Source organism: Phaenicophaeus curvirostris, chromosome 21, assembly GCF_032191515.1.
Source record: "Phaenicophaeus curvirostris isolate KB17595 chromosome 21, BPBGC_Pcur_1.0, whole genome shotgun sequence".
Taxonomy (NCBI): Eukaryota; Metazoa; Chordata; class Aves; order Cuculiformes; family Cuculidae; genus Phaenicophaeus; species Phaenicophaeus curvirostris.
In genome coordinates, this window is record NC_091412.1 from 5,720,524 (window position 1) to 5,742,432 (window position 21,909).

At 43.9% G+C, this 21,909-nt stretch overlaps 1 protein-coding gene across 7 annotated transcripts in view; it reads right to left on the reverse strand.

Moving 5' to 3' along the window:
• The window catches only part of SGSM2 (small G protein signaling modulator 2), a 55,768-nt gene that overhangs the window by 12,649 nt on the left and 21,210 nt on the right, over positions 1 to 21,909 (reverse strand). For 4 of the 7 annotated variants that reach the window (XM_069873764.1, XM_069873765.1, XM_069873762.1 and 1 more), the window contains 14 exons: positions 18,508 to 18,670; positions 16,325 to 16,486; positions 13,205 to 13,272; positions 12,573 to 12,718; positions 12,013 to 12,147; positions 11,696 to 11,820; positions 10,522 to 10,589; positions 8,669 to 8,832; positions 8,013 to 8,142; positions 6,452 to 6,586; positions 2,953 to 3,103; positions 2,367 to 2,431; positions 1,771 to 1,916; positions 1,187 to 1,315 (listed from right to left, as the gene is read on the reverse strand). In XM_069873764.1, coding sequence (XP_069729865.1) covers positions 1,187 to 1,315; positions 1,771 to 1,916; positions 2,367 to 2,431; positions 2,953 to 3,103; positions 6,452 to 6,586; positions 8,013 to 8,142; positions 8,669 to 8,832; positions 10,522 to 10,589; positions 11,696 to 11,820; positions 12,013 to 12,147; positions 12,573 to 12,718; positions 13,205 to 13,272; positions 16,325 to 16,486; positions 18,508 to 18,670 — 1,787 coding nt within the window. The remainder of the gene's footprint in view (positions 1 to 1,186; positions 1,316 to 1,770; positions 1,917 to 2,366; positions 2,432 to 2,952; positions 3,104 to 6,451; positions 6,587 to 8,012; positions 8,143 to 8,668; positions 8,833 to 10,521; positions 10,590 to 11,695; positions 11,821 to 12,012; positions 12,148 to 12,572; positions 12,719 to 13,204; positions 13,273 to 16,324; positions 16,487 to 18,507; positions 18,671 to 21,909) is intronic. The other 3 variants (XM_069873763.1, XM_069873766.1, XM_069873767.1) reach the window with 3 other exon arrangements.

A 21,909-nucleotide genomic window follows, 5' to 3' on the forward strand; every position in this document is an offset into this window, starting at 1 on the left:
CCCAGGGAGGGGGTTGAGTCACCTTCCCTGGAGGGGTTTAAGGGACGGGCGGACGAGGTGCTGAGGGACATGGTTTAGTGATGGATAGGAATGGTTGGACTTGATGATCCAGTGGGTCTCTTCCAACCTGGCTATTCTATGACTCTATGATAGGAGTACGGAACGGGAGGACAGCAGCTTGTTTCTCAGCACTCTGGCTTCGGACCGGTTTCTGTTCAATAAGGCACAACTGTGTCAGTTTGCCCGGCTCTATCTGTTTGTTACCAGCCTGGTTTATTTTCAAGAAAATTGCTTAATAATTTGTTTCATTTGTTGTACAAATGAAAGCACTCAAAGTAAAAAGTTGGTATTGCTATAAACAGATTAGCAAAGGGCGACAGGATAACAGAGATAGGCAAACTGTGGTTTCATTAATGGGAACTATATACTTACTGCCAGACTGCAGACTGTGAAATAAGGTTGTGACATAACCTAGGCAATTATTCACTGATCGATGTGAGCAGCAGCATGGGAGATATTAAGAGGAATAATATCTCATCTGAAATTGCACCTTGCGTTTTACAGAGGCACAGCTTATTTAAGTCTCGCAGAAGCATAACGAATGTACAAACCAAACCTTCCTCTGGGGATTTTTTGCCTCTAGACAGTAACTCCAAGTGCATTTCACAAGGTACAGCTGGGCTGTTCACAGCTCCAGTGGAAGTTCACATGTGCAGATGCAGTATCATGTAGATAGGGCGGTTATTTCAAAGAGCATTTTTAATATAACTCAGACAACGCATCATTTAAAAGAGGGATGACTCAAGTTACTATCCAAATGTCAAAGTCTCCTCATTTTATAAGTGACAAACTTGTGAAAACAGGATTTGCTCAGGCCAAGCGCATGTCACAGGCAGAGGCTGAATGCAGATTTCCGAACTTCAATAAAGAACTCCCTCTTCGTGATTTTCAGACATGATAACGTGATATCATAATCCCTCTACTAACATGTGTCACTCATGTTTTCAGCAACATTTTTCCCTTAGAAATATTAGAATCATAGAATCACTGAAGTTGGAAAAGACCTCATCAACTCCAACTGTCAGCCCAACAGCAGCAATTAAGTAATAACAGACTAACACCTGCTATTCAGAAAACAACATTTCTTCCACAAACATAGTTCAGATCCTCAGAAATTCGTGCTTACCTGGTCCATTTCTTTTTTAGCCATGCCAAATTTATAGTGGCCTAACAGGAACGGCCATACCTCCTTTCGAATCTCATGCTGCACCCCACCGTAGTAAACTCTTCTTAGTAATTCCAGTTCCTTATAATTCTACAGCAGACAGGAGAAAGCAATACTGAAGATAAGACATCTTTATTTTCCTCAGACGTGCCCTTACACACTTAATACCAAGTATAAAGACAGTGAAATGCGCACATGGTACTAAATAAATTTTACAACTCAACGCATGCCTTCAGGGCCCTGGCTTGAATCCCGTCTGGTGTAAGTTGTCATGTCTCTCATGAAAATAACCTAACTTTTAAGAGACTACGAGTCATGAGATCGGTTGCTTTGATGTTAACTGACATCTTTGCCATCATCAGAGGCGCAAAAGATAAAAGAGATTTTAAGATTCAACTCCCACTCACTAGAAAAAAAAAGTGATTTGTGAGGATGAGAAATGTCATTTAATATATCCTGGTGCCAGTTCTAAGGGACATCATGCTTGGCGCTGCAGTGTATGGGCGCTAGGTTAATTAATGGTCATAAGGGGATTCTGTTACTACCTTCTTGTCCTTCTGATACTTGCTCCAGACCTCTTTAGTCAGGCCTCCCGCAGCACTGGATGGTTTGTCAGGGGGGATAATCGTGTGGTTCACGAGGGCGGACAGATGGGTTCGCACCGTTGACAAATGGCGGCAGTAGGCGAGCCCTGGGGTTGGAGCAGGAAGCAAACTTCTATCAATGAGCAATACCAGCAGGTTCTTCCTGAAGATGAAGCTGTGACATTTTAACACTGCCACTAGCACAGTCAAGATGAACTACGCCTGCATTGTACTGTGCGAGAATGAAGGATTGCAACAGCTCCAAAGATTAAATGAATCTCATAGAGGCTACTAAAATCCACACAGAGCTTTACACTGCAATGTAAAACCACATGCTGTCTTCACTAACCACCAGTTCTCCCACTGCTGTATGCAAACCCCACAAATAATGGAATTAGGAAGCTATGATTCTTGAGTCACGTCCACCCCAGTGTCCTGAGGTGATCTAATTCGCAACAATAAACTTGGGGTTGGACTGCTTTCTAAAACAAACATTGCATGTTTTTTAGATAAGCATACGGATACCACAAGGACTGGATGTGAGAAGCTTCACTTACATCCATAAAAGGCTCTGGAAACTATTTGTCTCTTCATGCTTTCACACAGCATCTTTAATGGAGCTCTGTGGAGACACATGAACAGGAACATGATAGGTCATGGGGACAGATCACGTGAATTTTATGCCTATCCTTACGACCTAGGCACAGCAATTCTTTCTCTACATCAAGATTTACTTAGCTAAAGGACAACAGTAATGAGAAGTTACACTTCTGAAAGCATTTTCCCACCAGCATTTTGCCCCAAACCAGATCCAAATGGCACATTCAGCTACAGCTGCTGCAGTGTATTGTAAAGGTTCTTGTTGAATTAGAGGAATTGTTGCCTTTCATTGTAATTGTTAGTGACTGGTTAAAGAAAACACTTTAGGAGCTCAGTTATATTAAGCTAGACAAATGCTAATGCAACTAGATGCCATTTTCCTACCAAAATGTGACTCGAAAGTAGTTTAATAGGTTGGTTTTAGTAAACTAAATTTCTGGCTGTACAATCCTATCTTTTTGTGTTAGAAACTACTAAACCCTCCCTGCTTCTAACTGTGGCGTGCCAGAGTCCCCTGGTAAGCTCTGTGCACGACATGCTTACCTGTCATGGATGCAGTTGCAGCAGCTGGGGATGTCGTAGGGCGAGCTGCCCGTTGAACAGGAGACACAGGAGGAGCCCTGGCTGCAGTGCTCCAGATGCCATGAAAGCAAGTTTGCCCCAAAGCCCTGCATCTCTATCATGTCACTGGTGTCTAGAAAAAAACCAAACAAAACAGCAGGCCATCAACCTTTTTTCTTCTTCCCCCCCTCCTTCTGTGCATCCTGATGGGTTCATGCTTTGCTTCTCAGCAGGCTCTGAACTTTGACTCCAAAGAGGGGAGAGCACCATCCTAGTGACCTCAGAAATATTGCTTTCAGCACATCTAAACCAGCTGCATGCTGTGCACAGTCACTTCCCATGAAGTCACATCCCTTCACTATTTCCCCCTCTTGCCCATGCACATCCCAGTTCATGATTCAAGGGAAAAGAGAAAAGGGCGCTGCAGTAACAACTGAGCTCACTTCTTGTGTAACGCTACGGTACTGTTATTTATGGCTAGAAAGGATCATCTGACCTGACCTTCTGTGGAAGTCAGGTCTTGGAATTTCATTTGCAGTTCCTGGAATCAGCCACATAACCACTAGTCCAGCTAGAGGGAACGTTGGAGCATAAAAGGAATTCAGATAAACTAATTCAGTATTTTCAGAAGATATTTCTTTCCCCCTTAGAAGCAGATCCTAGAATACTGAGCACAGAAGGGCAGTTCGAGTCCTATGGGTGTCAACATTATGCATATAAAAGCAGGATATGCTGCAGGAAAACGTGATCCAACAGTACAGTTCAGGCTCTTGAGTTACCCCTGCTCCACCAAATCTATTTGCCTTTTAAACCAGCTTCAGGAAGGCAACCCCCCAAAATCACTGGTCACCTTCGGAAAGTTTGGCTTCAGCTCTTTAACTTCCCAACTGGCACTTGAGCTTGTGGGTTTCTTGTTTTATAATAAATAACTGGCCTTTCAGCTCACCCATGATTAAAATTAAGGCAAATGCCATAATACCGTATGTCACTAAATTAACATTTGTAAGCAAAATCCAGTCCCCTGGGCCGTGCTTTTAAAACATACATTTGTTGAGTGGTGGTAGGGGCAATTCCAAACCATCTCATGCATTTTAAATCAAGGTAGCATAAAGCATTTTCGTGGTGCCTATCAGAAAGTGGGCATAGGTGAGGAAGGAGTGGAGTAAAAACATTTGTTAACAGAAAAAGCACAGGCTCATGCGGAAGCAGTCATGTGTATTTCATTTCACAAAACAAAGTGTGATGCAAAAATGCTCTTCACCTTAATTCTTCAGGAAGGAGCTGAACGACCCAGTATTTATTGCAGCTTCTTATTGGGTTCAAATAAAAACCACTGGACAAACATTTTTAGATAATTTTTTTTTTTGCATCCCCTCTACAGACAAGGAAAGTGGGTTTTTCAGTTTTTATTTTTTATATTACTTTTTAGAGAAACAAGGCAAGAACCCCACAGAACCTAAAGATTCAGATGAAAGGTACCTGAATTAGTGAAGAATTAGAGTGAACAGCATCTTTTATTTAATTGTCGTGGTGGTATCTGTAACTTCAGCTACATGCAAAAGTCGAGCATGTTGCAAAATGTAAAAGCAAATGGCTAGCAAACCTGCTACAACAGTGTTGTCATTATTTGAAAGGGAAGCTGCTGGAGAGACAACAGCCAATCCACTCTACTTCAGCAAGATCACTCCTCAAACAGCATACATGTCCCTTAACCACACCGTTACCCTCAAGATTAAATAAGGAAAAGCAGGTATGTGACAGCTTCCTAGTGGGATAACTTAAAATTTCCATCACCTGACTAAAGACTAAATTGTGTTTCTTATGCTTTAGATCACAGCAACAGCCTCTTAACATGTAAGTGGCAGTGTTGGACCTCCCTTTCTATCACCACCCACATCCAGACATGATCAGTTAAGACCCACAGGAACTTCCTGAAACAGTATCTTTTTTTCTCAAGGGGACTGCTGTATATATCCATACCTCTTCATGAACTTAGCCTTGTCTTTCTCAGTGTCTGGGGGCTGCTACCTTGGGATAAATGTGTAGGGCAGCCTACAAGAAATAAGGGGGATCTCCCTGACCACATGTTCATATCCTCCCGAAACGCAAAGCAATGACTGCCTCCTACAGCCAGTCCCACCAGAGCTGGGCTAACATCCATTGGGAACCAAACTCATTTGGAACCAAACTCATTGAGAACCAAACTCATTGTGCTGCTATTTAAAGGTATCCAGAATCAACATTGTGTTTTCCTTAGGAAATAGAAACACCAGAAAGAGCAGGGTCATGCTAATGCAACAAATTAAAAATATGGATGAGCCAAACTTGCAAGCAGTTGCTCTCCTTCCTCTGCAGATGGCAGCTACTTTCCAGCCTGATAACAGAGGAGATTCTGTGCTTGCTGATACACTCCAGCTATTAAGAGGTGGTGGTTTTGGTTATAACAGGAGCACGCAGGATTTGGCACATGCACTCAAGAGGTATCAAGCCAAAAGTCGAGGGGTATCGAAGCTGTGCAGTAACTGGTAGGCCTAGAGAGGCAGAAATTTCACATGAACTGGTGGATACCTGCCTGTCTTCTAAACTACTGCAATCCTTAGAACCTAAGCTGTGCAGTTGGCCTAGGGAGTGGATTATTTTGTATGCCGTTCAGCTTCTTCTTTCAAGAGAGCAAGTGCTTTTTGAGTCTCCAGAACTGCACTACTAGATCCTGAAGGCTTGTAACGCATACACTTGCTCGAGAATGCCAATGCAATACATACATTATGAATTGCTTTAGGAAAAGAATTAGATGACAAATTTTTGGGAGGTGGAGAGTCCTGCAACTGATCATCCGAAACCCACCTAGTCGATGAATGCAAGAAGTGGTATGAAGGCACCTGGCCACAGAAAGGCTCTGCATCTCCACACCATCTTCTCTGCACACTTTGCTACCTTATAGAGGGATCCAAAGGGCAGGAGCACACACGCTTGTATCATTCCTGGGCTCAGACTTGCTACACTTCTGCTTTATTCTGTCCACACAGCAACACTCCGTTTCTGACTGCCCAGCACGTCCCTGCTATTGCTGTACTGGTTCACCTCTGATCTTTCCTATACAACGCTGCCCTCCCCAGTCTGTTACACTGCACACAACTAACTCATGGGTGGAGAATACAAAGACCTGTTATCCTCCCTCCTTCTCTTGTGAGCACACACTCTCTAGTATCCAGCTTTTATGAAAGTAAGACCGAAGCCTCTGGGAAGAGAGAAGGTTTGTCTGTTCAGCAGCGCGCACACTCAAAGGTGAGGGAAGACGCTGTTGCTTCCACTTCCCATAGGCTGTGAGCAAATTCCCAACCTCTCTGCACAGGTAGCTTCGTCTCCAGATCCTGTGGCGTGAGTTAAATGCTTTTCCCTGTAATAATGCCAACACTGTTGTATGCATCAGTGGAACGAGCTGCAATAGAGCTCTGGGACACACGGGGAGGAGGATAAAAACCTTTCATCCTATTAGGAGCTGTGAGGTTCCGAGAGCAGATCATTGATAGCATTGCGTGTAGCTTATCTTCCTCCTCCTCGTCATCGTCAACCGAGGCAGAGCGGCTGGCAGCTAAGTGGTGGTAGTTAATAGTTACTGCTCAAAGAAAATAGTGAAAGAGGAGCATAAGAAGAGAGAACTCCATTCTGTGGGAAAGCTCAAAAGGACATGTTCAGCAAAGACAAAGGACTTGAATCCTGCCCTCTTCTTGAGGGCACAAGCTCCTGTAAAGGGGTATGAAAAATGAGTTTCTTACAGGAAAAAAAGCATGCTCCACCAAACACAGGCCAGCTTTCAATTGTGCACGGGCTGTGTTCCCAGAGCACACATGTCACATCATGGCAGAGGTTTAAGGTCCCAATGCCAGCCTGCAGTGGGTGAGTATGCCTTTTGGCAAAACTCCATGGGAATTCTGGGCTCCAACTAGCTTCTCTCCTTCACTGTGCCCTTATCAGTGCTGTGGGCTCTTTTCCACTCTGAAACCTGTGCCAGATACACCTGGACAGCAAACATTCTGCTCCCCAGCTTTGTCTGGCACCATCCTCGTCCTAAGGAAGCCTTAGGCAGGAGCCAGCTCTCTGTCTTGCACTCAATAAGGAGGTTTGCGCTGAATGTGCTTACAGAATCTGCAGTCCCCCTTGTTCAAGCAAAGGCAGAACATGCTTTTGCTGGTGCGTGCATGAACTTACCTGTGCAAATCCAGAAGCCCTAATAAAGCATGGCTACCACTGTGGTTCACTTCCCTGGGGTAAGGAGGGTTCAGGTGAGATTTCTGCTTGTTCAGCTGCAGTAAGTCCCAATACGAGCAATAAATCCAAATCCCCTGTAAACTTTAGGGTCTGCACTTCCTAAGAAAGTCCTGCTTCTTCGCCAAGGGGAATAAAACTGAACATTGCTGTTTGAGAACCAGCTCAAATACCTCCTTACATGTAAGGAATTTGTATTCGCTGATGACATGAGGTGGTTTGGTACTTGGGAATTCGTTTCCTTGGAAGGACCTTTTTTTTATCCACTACTAAGTTCTTGCTTCCAAGCCAAGAAAACTTAGCCCAGGGAGTTCTTGGAGTACTTTAGGAGTTGAGTTTACATTTTGTTTTGTTAACAACATTATGAGCAAGCAGTGTGGCCAATAAAAATACCCTCAACTTCAGGAGCAAAACTGCTCTTGGCTAGTCAAGCAATCTTTTTGCTTTTAGTCTCAGTTTGCAAGCCCAGGGGAGTATTTTGGAAACTTCCTCTGCAAAACACAGAGTAAATATAAATAAGATTCCCCACCTCAATTCCATTTCCACTAAGATAACAAGTTTCACCGCATTAAGGAAACCTACGGTAAGCTGTACCTGTTGATCACAATTATCACACAATGACATTTTGTGATAGGTTTTGTTTTCCCTCCACAAAAACCTGGCTTGTCTGTTACCTTCAGTTACTTCCCAGGATATTACTTCAAGATTTTCTTAGGTTTTTGCTTTGGTTTCAGTTTTTGTTTGTTTTTTTAACAAAGCAGAACAAAGGCACTTACTGTTATCATGTTTGTGTCCTGGGTAGATAATTCTGAACACATAATCTGTAGAAGTGTCTTCAGCTGGCATTTCCTCTAGGTCCACTGATCTGTTGCTGTTCCGTTTTCGAAGCTTTGGAAATACCTTACCCTACAGAAAGGAATGATTCCATACATCAGCTATGAATGACAAACAGAGCACAACAAAGTATTTCAGACCTTTGGCATCTTAAATCTTAGAACTAAACTTCTGATTTTGGGAGTAGGTGAGGGAAAAGACAGCAGTGATCATAAATAGCAGGCGGTTCAGGGGTACTTAACACAACTTTTCAGTGTACTTAAAACGCAGCTTGTCCTTTTAATCCATGGGAGTTGGGCACCAGCTTCTCCAATAATCCAAGCCTCTGACAGCAAGTATGTCTCAGTCCATTTGAGTCTCGGACCCTATCGTTTTGGTTCATATTTTGAGACAATAGCAGATTTCAGTTCATTGCTCAATGGGGCAATGAAGGCCTGAACAATTTTTATAGATAACCAGTATTGCATAAGAATCAAATTGGACTAAATGGAGTTATTTTGCCCCCAACTTTGACTTCCAGCTGCTTTATAGTAACGCTCAGGATGTTGTTGCCCAGAGACATTAGGATCAGCCCTACCACAAGCAGCAAAGGCAGTACCTTGCCCTGTTGGGACCAAAGTGGTGGTTCCAGCTGACCGCGAGGCAGAAGACCATTCTCCAGACAGGAAAGAAATGCGAGCAGGTGTCCTCCTTGGGGAAAATGCAGCGGAGGTCTCTGAGTTCCATCCTGACTCACCAAGACTAACGTCCATCTGCTTTCTGCTGCAAAGGAGGACAAGGGAAGTCCACACTGTTATATCAGAACCTCTATTTTTTAATCTTACCACTTAAGTAAATTTTTATTTGTGATTATCTATATAAACCTCTAAGTCACATTACGACCTAGGGAGGATCTCAGTCCTTTAGTCCTAAAGAAGCTCAAGATACAAGCAAACTATGACTGGCCTCATGCAGAAACATTTAAAGTGATTCTGAACATTAATATAATAACAGAAAAACTAAGCTAGATCTCCGGTGCATGGCGTAAGTTGACAAAAGACACACAATTCAGAATGAAAACCAACCTAACAGATATAAGCAGAGGCTGTCAGCTTTATTCTTGTGAGAATTAGCACATCACATTCCCTGCTGTAAATTTTTCTCATCTATCTTCACTGTCACTAGAAATTTAGCACAAAGAAACCACCCGGGGCTCTGGATGCTCGTTTAAGCATAACAATCTGCATCTTGTACAACTTCCAAAAGAATGTAAGTGAATTAGGCTCTTCATTTCCTTTTCCAAAACTGAATGGATGAGGCATCTGGAGCCACCTGGGGAAAGGGGGATCTCTAGGAGGAGGATGTGTTCCGCAGCGGGGCTGTGCGTGTCCCCGCCTGGTAGCTAGGTGCTGTGGCAGGGCCGCCAAGAGCCTGTCATCTTGTGCAAACAACAAAAACCACGTTGTGTAAACACCTGGCACCTGTTACTGAAACAGCCTTCTCCGTGAAGAACAACAAAGGCTGTCAGGTTTCACCTCTGTCACTGAATTCCCCTTTTCCTAAGTAACTGCCACAAAGCTGAGCGGTGACGCATCGGCCCAGTCAGTGGAATACTGGACAGGCACAGGGCGTCCTGGGGAGCTGGCTGGAGAGAAGCAAATGGACCTGAACTAGCACCGCAGTTATCATCTTCTGGTTTCTAGAGTTTAACACTCATCCCCATACGTCCAAAACTAGTAATAAGTGTTACTGACACTGAGGGAGGAAAAGTCATCATTCAAGTGGCTCTCCTGCTTACGTATTTTAAAACAGGGTACATAAACTGTCTTCTAATATAGACTCTTGGTTCAAAAGGTCCTTTGGTCCAACTGTAACTTGAATATGATTCCAAATAAAATTTCTAAGTGTTGTCTTTGCTCTGTGGTTTTGACTTAAGGTTTGTTATAAGCAGTGGGAGAGAGGTTTTGTTCCAGATCCCTCTCCCTACACTGAGCAGAATGGACTGCTGAGAACTGGATGGTCAGAGGGTGACAGAGGCTCTGATCACACACGCTCCCTTTCTCTAGGCTGATGATCCTGCTGCAGACACGACTGACAGATCTGCTCCCCCACTCCTTTCCTCTAATGGCCAATAGAGGATCATGCTTAACAGAGCCAAAGCTTCTGTGTTCAATACCTGTCACTGACAGCTTCCCACAAGTGCTGCTCTGCACAGATGACTCAGAAAAAAACAAAGCACACAGGAAAAACAAAGAACATAGAAAGCAGTTGACAGCTGGAGCAGCGTTAGGCAGAGGAGTTCTTACCAGGCCTTTCAGTGAAGACATCTGAAGGAGAAAAACGGTCTGCCTCCTTTTGCAATAAACCCCTAACAGGCACCACATAACACGGCAGCAGCATGAGCAGCACTAACACTCCCCTGGCAGAAAGGGGTTTTGGGAGCATCCCCACGAGAAGAAGGGTTATGCTTACGTTGCTGATGGCAGTGAATGCAGACGATCTGGCTGAGTGGCACTATTAATGCGTAGTCCCAGTAAACACTAATAGGGAAGGAAAAAGTGGAGGAAACACTTTTTTTTTCCATATTCAGGAGCGCTTGTGCTTCCAAGCACCCGATAAAAGACAGCTAAGTTAACAACTGCTTATTGAATATGGTCAATTAAGGTAAATTAACAGCCAAGTAAAAGGCAAAGGAACTGGTTCTCCACAGTAGATAGATCTGGCACCAGCCTTTCATAGAATCATAGAATAACCAGGTTGGAAAAGACCCACCGGATCATCAAGTCCAACCATTCCTATCAAACACTAAACCACGCCCCTTAGCACCTCGTCCACCCACAACCTCCCTTTTCCCTCTCCATCTCCCCTGCCCGCCCCACGCCCCATCCCAGGTTACAGCAATGCTCCAAGATTAAAGCGCCTGGGCGCAGCCTTCGTGATGGTCTGGTAGGTGGGTTTCAGGACAGCCAGGTTCAGCTCTGTCTTGCACGTGTGATTTATAGGCAGCAGCACGTAATTCCATCAGGGCTCAAGCTTACAGATTAAACACTGGAAACAGCTCTGAACCCTTCTGAATACAACCTCAACAGAGTTTAGTAATAAAAGCAGGAGTAGAGGGCTTCATTAATATTCTATTAAAAATACACATAAAGTTTTAGAAAGAGCAGATTGCATTAAGCGTTTGAGAGCACTGTTCTGGGTTGAAGAAAGCATCCCCTGAGGAGATGTACTTGCCTGGTTCAAAACTTTACCTGTCTGTCTAGTGAAGGAGAATGCCAAATTAGATGAATAACTGATATAATGGAAGACAATGACACTGCAGGTCTCTCTTTTGATGCTGAAATTAGCAATGCTTGCCAAGCTATTTGCAACCCTCTGAAGGGAGGTGCTAGAATTGCAATGATGGAAGGTAACGTACAGCCTTTTTTCCTGAACAAGGCCTTATATCCAAGGGCATTACAGGACATTTGGGAAAGTTGTGTTATCTGTGGCAAAACAGGAACAGAACCCAAGCTGCCTGACACCTCAATTCCCACACTATTCAGAAGCCCTTCAATTAAATCAGTCTCATTACATGTCTTATGGCCAAGTATATAAGAAATTAACATTGCGAATGCCTCCAGTCTTTTCTGAAAGCAATGATTACCTTTTCTCCAGCTCTGAATCTCCAAAGGTTCCATTCATCAGCTGATTTGGAGTCCATTTTAAAGTCAAACTATCTGCTGACTGATGAAGGGAGAGATACCCAGGAATTGCCTCCAAGTCATCTTTCTGTTCACAGAAGCAAGAAACAGACAATCCAGGTGACTCAAGTGCACAACATGCTCTGGTCTTCCCATCCTGCACAAGCTCCAGAGCAGTGCCTTGCCTTGCCAAGCCTGGCTTACGCTCTTACCTGCACTGCTGACTTCTCAAGTCACAGCCAGGCAGCAGCTGTATGGGCCCAAAACTCAATGTACTCACCGGCTGGACTAAGACGTTGTTTTTCCCATACAAGAGGTGTGTTCGCGAATTCTGGTGCAAAGACTCCACATACTCTCTTGCTGAAGCAGCAAAGCGATCTTCGGATGTGCTCCCACTTGAATGTCGTTTCTGGATCTAGCACACATCAAAGCAGATCAGGTTGGATGGAAATGACTGTACCATCAGGCCAATAAAAGAACACTTCTATTCAGACCCATCTCTGTAGACTGGAACTTCTTTCTGGAGGCAGGAGAGCTTGCAGAGAAATTACTTGGGCTCTTGCTCCATCCTGACCAAGGCAGCTCAAAATTTCTTGGGAACTACCTGATCTGATCACAACTGTCAAAAGCCAAAGAATTTAGCCCTGGATCTCAAGCTTTTCTACATCAGATAAAGAGGACATTTGAGCCCAAACATTTGAGCCCTTCTAATCTGTGATAAAGCTTCCATTACAGAACAGAAAAGAAAGGTTCCTCTAAATTCAGATCTCTCTCTCCTAGTGTTGTTTTTATTGTCAACCTGTGCCTTAGCTCAGAAATAGTTACACAGTAAATACCTACTCCCAGGGCTGGACGCTTCGAAGGAGAGTCTTGGCGACCATGTACTCCATGAATCCGGTGCCGCTGAACAAGCTCATCTGCTGAAGGGTCTGTCCAATAGTGATCAGCTGTTTTTAGCTTGGTGTACTCCAGGGCACATGGTCCAACTAGGAGAAGAGCCCAAGAGAGAAACCTTCCAAGTCTGTCCAGAAACATAGTCTTATCCTGCTGGCCAAGTACTGAAAGGGATTTCCTTCCAAAGCCAAGTGAATACTACTGATCACTAAATGATCCTACAGGAACAGCCCATAATATAGAAAATACATATAAAAACATACCAGATCCTGTTACTTAGGGCTGTGGGACACAATATGCTGCCATAGCAGCATGAGTAGCTACAATCTACTAGCAAGCATTCAGTAAAAAGCCATTCCCATTCTGTTTTCTCATCCAACGAATTAATAATAAAAACAGATGACTGGTCTTTCTGGTCTTGTAAGCAACAAAACAACATCTTCTATGTTGCTTCATTACAGATAGTTAAACCACATGCTAGGGAGAAATATCGCCTTTTGTAACACTATCATGATACAAAGTGTTCTAAGAAACCATTTATTTTCTTTAGCTTAAGAACCAACTTTGCAGGAACCTACCAAGGAGAGAAGCCAAGATTGGGCCACAAACAGGATCTGCCAGTAAAGCTTCTTTTTCATAATATTTGCTAGGAATAAAAGATCAGAGTCCAGTTAAAAACACCAGCTGTTATTTTTTAAAAGTTCTTATGCCTCCTAGTAGTATAAATCCATAGACTTGAAAAACACCACACGTTACTGCTTAGCAGAAAGTGTGCCAAAGGAAGCAAAGAGAGAAGGGCAGAGACTCTAGCCAGGCTGCTACGAACAATCTGTCCAGCTTTTGCTGTGGGCCCCAGCAGCCCGGTGGAAGTCGACTTTGTGTGCCAGGGGAAGCGTGACTGCTGAAGTCATGTTCCAGGTCAGGCTTCATATTTAATAACAACCGGGGCCAAACGCTCATTTCAAGAGCAAATTCAGACAATTAAATGACCTTTGTTAAAGGGAAGATTTAAGAGTTTAGGGTTCCAAGAGTTTTACCAAGACTGAAACAGGATCTAGGCTGTATATCTGGAGTGCTGTGTATGTCGTGAAGGAGAACACGTTTTCAAAGCCTGCTTTTAGTTACAGTTCCAGCACAAAAATTCCAGCAACAGAATTTTGTTGTGATTATCAAATATGCAATGGGTCAATAGGAAAACTGTATATCTAAACAGCCAGAGACAGGAGTAAAGGGATTCAAATCCCATAGGTCTTTTGAACTTGACAGGTAGAGAAAAAGCAGTCACTGGGACTACCTAGAAATCACTGATGCATGCATCTCCTCTAAAAGCTCTAACAGAACTTGACTGGCTCACCTACTGTTATCATAAAGAAAAAACGTCGTGTTGGGTTTGCAGGTCAGGAAAGCTTTTACAATAAACTATTTTTAAAGCTCATTAAAATATATTGTAAGAAAGCTTAGGAGAAATTTATCTGTCCTGGCTTAGATTTCTGCTTTAGAATTAGATAACATCCCTAAACTCTAACAGTAAACAGTTAACTAGATCTCCATGGAGCATGAAGGGAGCTTTAGAGCAACAAGCTCAATAAACCTGCACTCCAGACTTCTATATTTAACAAGATGACCATCACCTCTACTTTGGATCCATATTCTACTCCAATCAGCTGTGTAATCTCAGGCAAGTCACTTCCTCTCGGTATGCTCATTCTGCCTCATCTATTTCTGAATTGAGCTCTCGAGAGGCAGGAGCTTGCCTTCTGCTAAATGTGTTTACCCAATATATTTGATCTGGGGCTTTGGGCACTAATGCAATATGGAGACAAACATTAACTCTCCACAAGCAATTTTGTCAGTTTTCCACAGAGACTAAGAGATTCACACATTCCTAAACATCTCCTCCATCTGTGAGGAATAATCTTGAAACACTGTCAAGAACAACAAAGTACTACAAGTGGTAGCTCTTGCATTGACCCCTGAGTCTTCCCATCACTTATAAAACCACATCACCAAAAGATCAAAACACCCAGATTTCTTAACTGTCATTATCCTCCAATGTCTCTTCCACTAGATGGGGCTCAAACTCTAAATCATTTTCTCTTCCTCAAGAACAGAGGTGCTGAAGGTCTTAAACGTGGAGCACCTGAGCAGTAATGACACAACAATGCATGAGAATAACCCTTATGAAGAGGTTCTTTTTATTCACTAAGTCAGGTTCTCAAAATCCCACACCTGCAATTAAGGATCTGATCCTAACTCATTTAACTGGATGGAGAAGCAGTAAAATGAACATCTACAATACAACAATTGAGATCAAACTCTCTTGTCATGTCTCAAGTGAAATATGTGGGAAAACTAATTTAAAAATCCTTGTATCCACGTGTCAGTAGACACTGATACACTGGACTAAAATGCTTTCACTAGCGATGACTCTGGGACACAGCCAATCTTCTCACTTTCTCTTGTGCACCCAGCTCTTAGAACAAACTGGCGTTAGACATCCCAGAGCAAGAGTTCTCTCTGAACAGTACAAAGACCCTTCTTCCATTCTCTTTCTTTTTAGTGGCAAGATACATCATGAAAATAAAGCTGAGGACAAGGCAAACAGTGGTGCAAACTTGGAAAATACTGCAAGAATAAGTTCCTCTGTCCCAGCTCTCTTCCTTACTGAGACCCGTGGGCATTGGACAGACAAGGATTTGTTCCCCAAGCACAGAATTACAACACATCACTGTGAGCAAACTGCAATGGCAGTGGGTACAGACATACTCTTCTGGGACCATATCAAGCTTTAGGGTTCCTGCATTTCTCTTCTTATGGGAGATTTGTCCCAGCACGCCCCTTAGTTCTTTATCAGTTATGGAAGGGTAGGAAGGCACAAAAGGTACAGTTAAGAATCTTGGTGGTTCTTAATGCTAATGCTCAATAGTAGGAAGTGATGATACAATACGTCATGGAACAGAAAGGACTTATCTTTTCCTCTTAGAGAGTCCCTGTGGATTACATCCATAAAGCATTAATGCTTTTCACTGGTTTTACAAGGGAAGATTCACTTTACACAAAACTTGAATTTTCTAAAAAGGAAACATGAATAAAAACCTTTTTCTCACAGCCCTAAGCGTTCATGTCATTAACTCCTCCTGCTGCAAATTCATTTCCTCTTCTTTTATCTATAAAGGGCATTTTCTTCCCCGACAGCCTAAAATTCCAAAGGACTATTTTTAACTAATGTAAGTGAATTAAGCACTCCTGACCTTGTAGACATTTCTGTTCCACTAAGTTGCTCAAGTCTGGGTCCTGTTAGAATCTGGGCATGTAATATCTACTGGAACCTAAGCTGCCCAAGTGAATGGAGAGGATCAGGGCTTCACATACTTCCACATGTGTTACCCTCTGTGGTAGCACTACTCTATTGCCAACTTTAGAAAAAAGTTTAAAAGTCCTTAATGAACTACAAGTTAGGGTTTTAGCTGATTTCTGGAAAGCTGTGTGGCTCTTTACAGGTTTTTGTGTAAGTCTAAAACATGTCAATGATTCAAAAAAAAATATACAATTCCTTCTAAATGTTGGTGTATCTGATTTTCTTCCTACTAGGAGTTTGCATCACAGAAGTTCAAAGATTACTTTTGATTAAATCCCTTGTTGTACATACCTAAACACATCAGTCCAACAAATCCCTGTGCTTCTGGCTCCTTACTTACCTGCAGTTATCAACAATATACTGCACAATTTTGTCGAGCACTTTCTCAATCAATGCTGTTCGAACCCAGATGTGTTTGATGGCCTGAGGTGTCAGGACAGGAGTTTTGCTTGTGGTTGATCCCTGCCTCTTGAGGGGTTCCTGCCCGTTTGGCTGATTTTTCCTGCAAAAGGAGATAAAGTGAAAGCAGTCAGGACTCAGATTCTTCTTCTCACAGAAAGCTCTCCAGTGAAAGACATGTGGAGAGGTGTTGGAATACACAGCATGTATCTCACAAATGTGTATCTGTACACAAGCTCTCTAAAATCCTGGGTTTGCACTCATTGCCACTGTGGTGTGGAGTCCATCATCTGAGATCATGGCTGTAATGATTTAGATGCCTCAGTTCCGACTTAAAATTAGGAGAAGTCTGTAAAGATTATCTAATTCACAGGCACGCTCAACAAGCTCTAAAAAAAGCCCTCCAGCAGGCCTGTATAAGGTATGTTGGACTAGGTAGTCACCTACCAAAAATACCCTTTCTGCTTCTGGAGCTTTAGGAGAAGCCCAGCATTTGAGCTTTTCCCAAACTCCCACAAACCAGGCTGAAAGGAATAGGATGTAAATCCCTTGCAGGCCATATACCCCAAAAGGGTTAAAAAACAGACAAGTGTAGTAGAAAACCGATGAACAGAAGTTTGGTTCTTATCAAAGAAAGCTTCACACTTAGTTGAGAAAGCCACAGGGAGGATGTAAAAAGACTCTTGGATGTAAAAGGAAGATTCTTGTCACCCATCTTTGCCTGGTACCTTCAGACTAAATCTAGCTGTGACCCCAAGAAGGCATCAGATATTCCCACTGAGACCAGAAGCACAGTGCAGGGTTTGAGATAACACAGGCAGAGCTTTTCCAAGGACCTCCTGCCATACCGTCACCAGGCAGAGCTTGGGCACAGGCCCATCTTGTTCATTCTCTCTGTAAAGCACCATATATAGCTGCAGCACAGTCTGTGCTGGTGTCTTGGCACCGAGATCCTATCTCCTACCACCTACAGCATGACAACAAGACAACTATGAGATAAGCAACATCAAACTGAGAAACTCAAAGTACAGCAAATGAGCATCCAAAGCCAGCAGGGAGCTTGCTTACAGCCAATACCCCCTGCTTGTTCCTACAGCATAAGCCAGCCCAGCAACAGGTCCACCTCAGAAACCAGGAGCTTAACGCTGCCTTTTCGTGGCAGGATGGCAAGCTGGCTATATGGAACAGAATTGCTTTCCAAGCGTGGCTGTCAACAAGAACACAGGGGCTGCTCAGGACAGTGGTCTCTGAACCACACAGAAAGCCGTCATTCCTTTCCATGGAGCTATCTGCTGCCCACAGAATCTACTTGATCCCAGTTCAGTGAGGGACAGTGGCATGTTGAGCCCCAGGCACTCTGTGGGACAGTGTTTCACTGCATGAATAGGATGGCACTTTCCTCTGTAGACCGCAGATAGCCACGCTTCTGCAATTAAATTGCTTCTGCAATTGCATGCCGCTCCCTACCTTCCCGTGGCTGGAGCCTTCTCAGCACAACACGTGCTCTTATCCATGCTGGGAACATCCACAGCGAACATCCACCTCTCATCCATTGACTACTGGTGTCCAAAATACATTTTCACACTGACTACAATGTTCCCTTCACTTCTTTGGTGGCACTGACACAAATTATCACTTGTCACGGTTGAGATAATCCATGACCTGAACAGATTTGGAACCAGAGACTGATTTTGAAGGTGGATATGCTGCCTAGAGCTTTCCAGGTTCTAAAAGATGACCCACAAAAAGCAAAATGAGTTTGTTCGTTCTGTTTCTCTTTCCTGCTGCCTAGCAAAGTAGCTGCAATGTGAATTTGTGTTCCCTTCCTCCCTCCCTGCGGCACGAGTTATGTAAGACAAGATGCCAACACTGCTCTGTACTGAATACCTACAACACACAACAATACCTACAATACATACAACAAGCAACAAGCCACAACACGCAATTTTATAAAGTGGTACCAGTCATCCTAAAATACACAACGCAACTGAACTACGTGTCTATAAGCATAATTGGTAGTGAAGCTGTGCAAGCCCTGCCATGCTTTCCATTTACCAAGCTCTGTACTCTCCCCGTGCTACACATGTGGGATACGTTTTGCTGATACACAGACCTCAGTCTCACCTGCTTTCTACCTGCTGCAGCAGTTCCTGCACTTTCTTGCATATGTCTCCAGCTATGGCATACGTCTTGCCAACTTTGGTGAAGAGAGCAGCCACCTTGTCAGTCCGCAGGAAGCCGGCAGCCCTTCGCTTGAGCATGTGCAGGAGACACGCCTCCACAACGCCTGCAAGAAAGGGAAGGAGATAGGGTTAGGGGTAGTGCCATCCTCAATCTCCCCTTTGGTGAACACCATCTAACGCCCTCTGGTCAGGAGAACGGAACAGGGGAGACAGACAAACAGACTACAAAATCAGATGATGCCAGCAGGTGTCTAATCTGCAACAAGCAGCACCTTTTAAGTTAGAGATCATGTCAGTACAGAAATGAACCAAATGGGAAAAATATCTCCCAGTATTTCCCCTATTTATGCACGTCACTGGGAAAGAATTCCTGATTCTACCAAAAATGAAGCCAAAACCTTTTCTCAACTCCTCCTTGAGAGAGCTGGGGGTGTTTAGCCTGGAGAAGAGGAGGCTGAGGGGAGACCTCATTGCTCTCTACAACTCCCTGAAAGGAGGTTGTGGAGAGGAGGGTGCTGGGCTCTTCTCCCAAGGGACAGGGGACAGGACGAGAGGGAATGGCCTCAAGCTCCACCAGGGGAGGTTCAGGCTGAACATTAGGAAAAAATTTTTCACAGAAAGGGTCATTGGGCACAGGCAGAGGCTGCCCAGGGAGGGGGTTGAGTCACCCACCATCCGGTGGGTCTTTTCCAACCTGGTGATTCTATGATTCTATGGCAGAACCAGGTCCCCCAACTCAAGATACAATGAGACAGAAATCTGCTTTTACTGATGATCTCCGTTTCAAGCAGAGGCTCCAATTTATCTTTGTGAATTGCTGCATCCATTTCTCCCACTTGCATTTCTCAACATGGTCTGGTGTTTGCAATGGAAAGGACTAACTGGAGGTCATACTTTCCTGTTACTTGCAAATCATTCTTAAAATCACACTGTAGGAATGTTAACACCAGCCTGTGAAGAATGGTAGTGCCAAGAAGGTGTCTCATGTAAGTCATACGGAGTTCAGGTTCAAACCTGAACCAGTATCTGAACATGAGAAATTGCTGTGTTCTACCAACTGCTGGCACGCAGTTGATCACTGTGTATCCTTTACTGGACTCCAGCTCAGATGTGGTCAGGAGCTAAAGAACAAAGTGACACACCTTAGGAAAAGACAGAAACACCTGTGACTGGTACAAAGTTACTCTGCAATCACGTAGGAGTCCTGCAGAGAGACAGCTGGGTCACTTGCTGGACCAAAAGCATAGGGAAAACTACTGGAAAACAAAAAGGAAACTGAACAATTCTGCTGATGGAGGATATTCCCCTCCCAAAGCACAGGAGATCGCTACAAGAAGAACAAAGTCATAAAACCTGGTAAGATAGGCTCTCATTCCAGCAGAGCCCCTCACCTAGCTTTGGAGAGAAAGATTAAAAGGCCTATGAACTGAGAAGAAAACTACTGCCTTAGGGGGAACAGAGATGCAGCCAGACCTACAGCTACAACAGATCCATCTGTGAGGTCCATTTTGCAGCCCTCCCTGTAACACGCTCTGATAGTCACCAGTAAAAGACCGCATTGCACTCTTTCAGCCTTGCAGGACTGCGCACCAGGAATCTAACCAGCTCTCATTTAAACTGCTGCGGGAAAGAGACCAGAGAAATACAAATAAAAACAACTAAATACAAAAAAAGCACCTTCCCTGCCTACCAGCTTTTAAATCAAGACTGCAGATGACTCATCCACTCAACACTATCCATGAAAAGATATGAAGGAGAACAGACCAATTCATTCACACGGAGGGGGAAAGCCCAACGTTATCTGCAAGGTGAGCACTCATGGAAACCCACGCAGGCACGCCAGCCCTTACCGAGGGCTCCAAGTTCAGCATCTGAGCGATGCTCTCCCGTGTGTAATGACAGCAGGCAGTCCTGCGGTAAATTGCAGTTAGAATTGCCACATTTAATTTTTGTTACGAGTAACAAATGGTATTCCATCTGCTCTGATGCCCATTGCATCTCTCCTGAGATTCAGCAGCTAATTCTGACAGAAAGCAGTGTTTTGTTGCACTTTAAGCCCTCTATTGTCAGATGCTGAGCATTTCCTGAAGACTCTTGCTCCTTCCAATACTTAATGGGCTCCAAATACCTGGAGTTCTGTATTCAGTTCTGGAGTCATCAGCACGGGAAGGACATTGATCTGTTAGAGACCAAAGGAGGCCAAGAAGATGATCCAAGGGCTGGAGCACCTCCCGTATCAGGACAGGCTGAGAGAGTTGGGGCTGTTCAGCCTAGAGAAGAGAATGCTCCAGGGAGACATTAGAGCAGTCTCCCAGTATTGAAAGGAGGGAAAGCTGGGGAGGGGCTCCTGATCAGGGAGAGCAGGGATAAGAATGAGCTTAAGCTGGAAGAGTAGAGATTGAGATCAGATGTGAGGAAATGTTTTCCTGTGAGGGTGGGGAGGCCCTGGCCCAGGCTGCCCAGAGAAGTTATGGCTGCCCCATCCCTGGAGGGGTTCAAGGCCAGGTTGGATGGGGCTTGGAGCACCATGATCCAGTGGGAGGTGTCTCTGCCCATGGCAGGGGGGTTGGAACTGGATGAGCTTTAAGATCCCCTCCAGCCCAAATCACTGTACAATTCTAGTATTCTAAATTCCAAAATAATTGAAAGCCAGCACTCCAGAAGACCTCTTCTCACTGCTCAGTCCCTGAAAACTAACCTAAGTCCCTGGCAAGACTGAACGGTGCATAGAGACACCTCCTGCGTTTAATCTAGCCCAGAAGCTACAGCGGTGAGATCATCACAGGACAAGTCTTTATTTCAGAGCATTAGTAAAACCGTCCCCTTCATCTCCAACACTGCTACCCTCTTTCTTGTTTTGCCAGACTGAAGAATGACCTGTTGAATGAACAAAAAAAAAATTGAGAAGCATTTATGAGGTATTAATAACTTCACATTTTGTGTCTTATCACTCTGGAAAAATGGAAACTCTAATTGGCTTCCAGCTATCACATCCTTACTACAGAAATTAACCTAATGCTGTTCAGAAAGCTGCACTAGGAAAATAAACTGGAAATGAGCTGTGGGATAACCATGACACTATTTCGCTTTCAGTTGTGAAGGTAGATATGTTTTTAAGCTAAGCATCATTGGACAAAATCTGACAGAAGTTAAATTTCCATGGAAAGCCCAAATTTCCCTATGGGACAGAGCCAGTGAGATTAAACATCTATGGCTTGAAGAATTGGGATCGTTCATTTTTAATGATTTTTAGCAAGATACAACTGACCTGAGTGAGCAAAGCCAAGTCTTCTAATTGTATACCCTGATTTCATTCTCTGTAAAACAGAGATGTCACCATTCT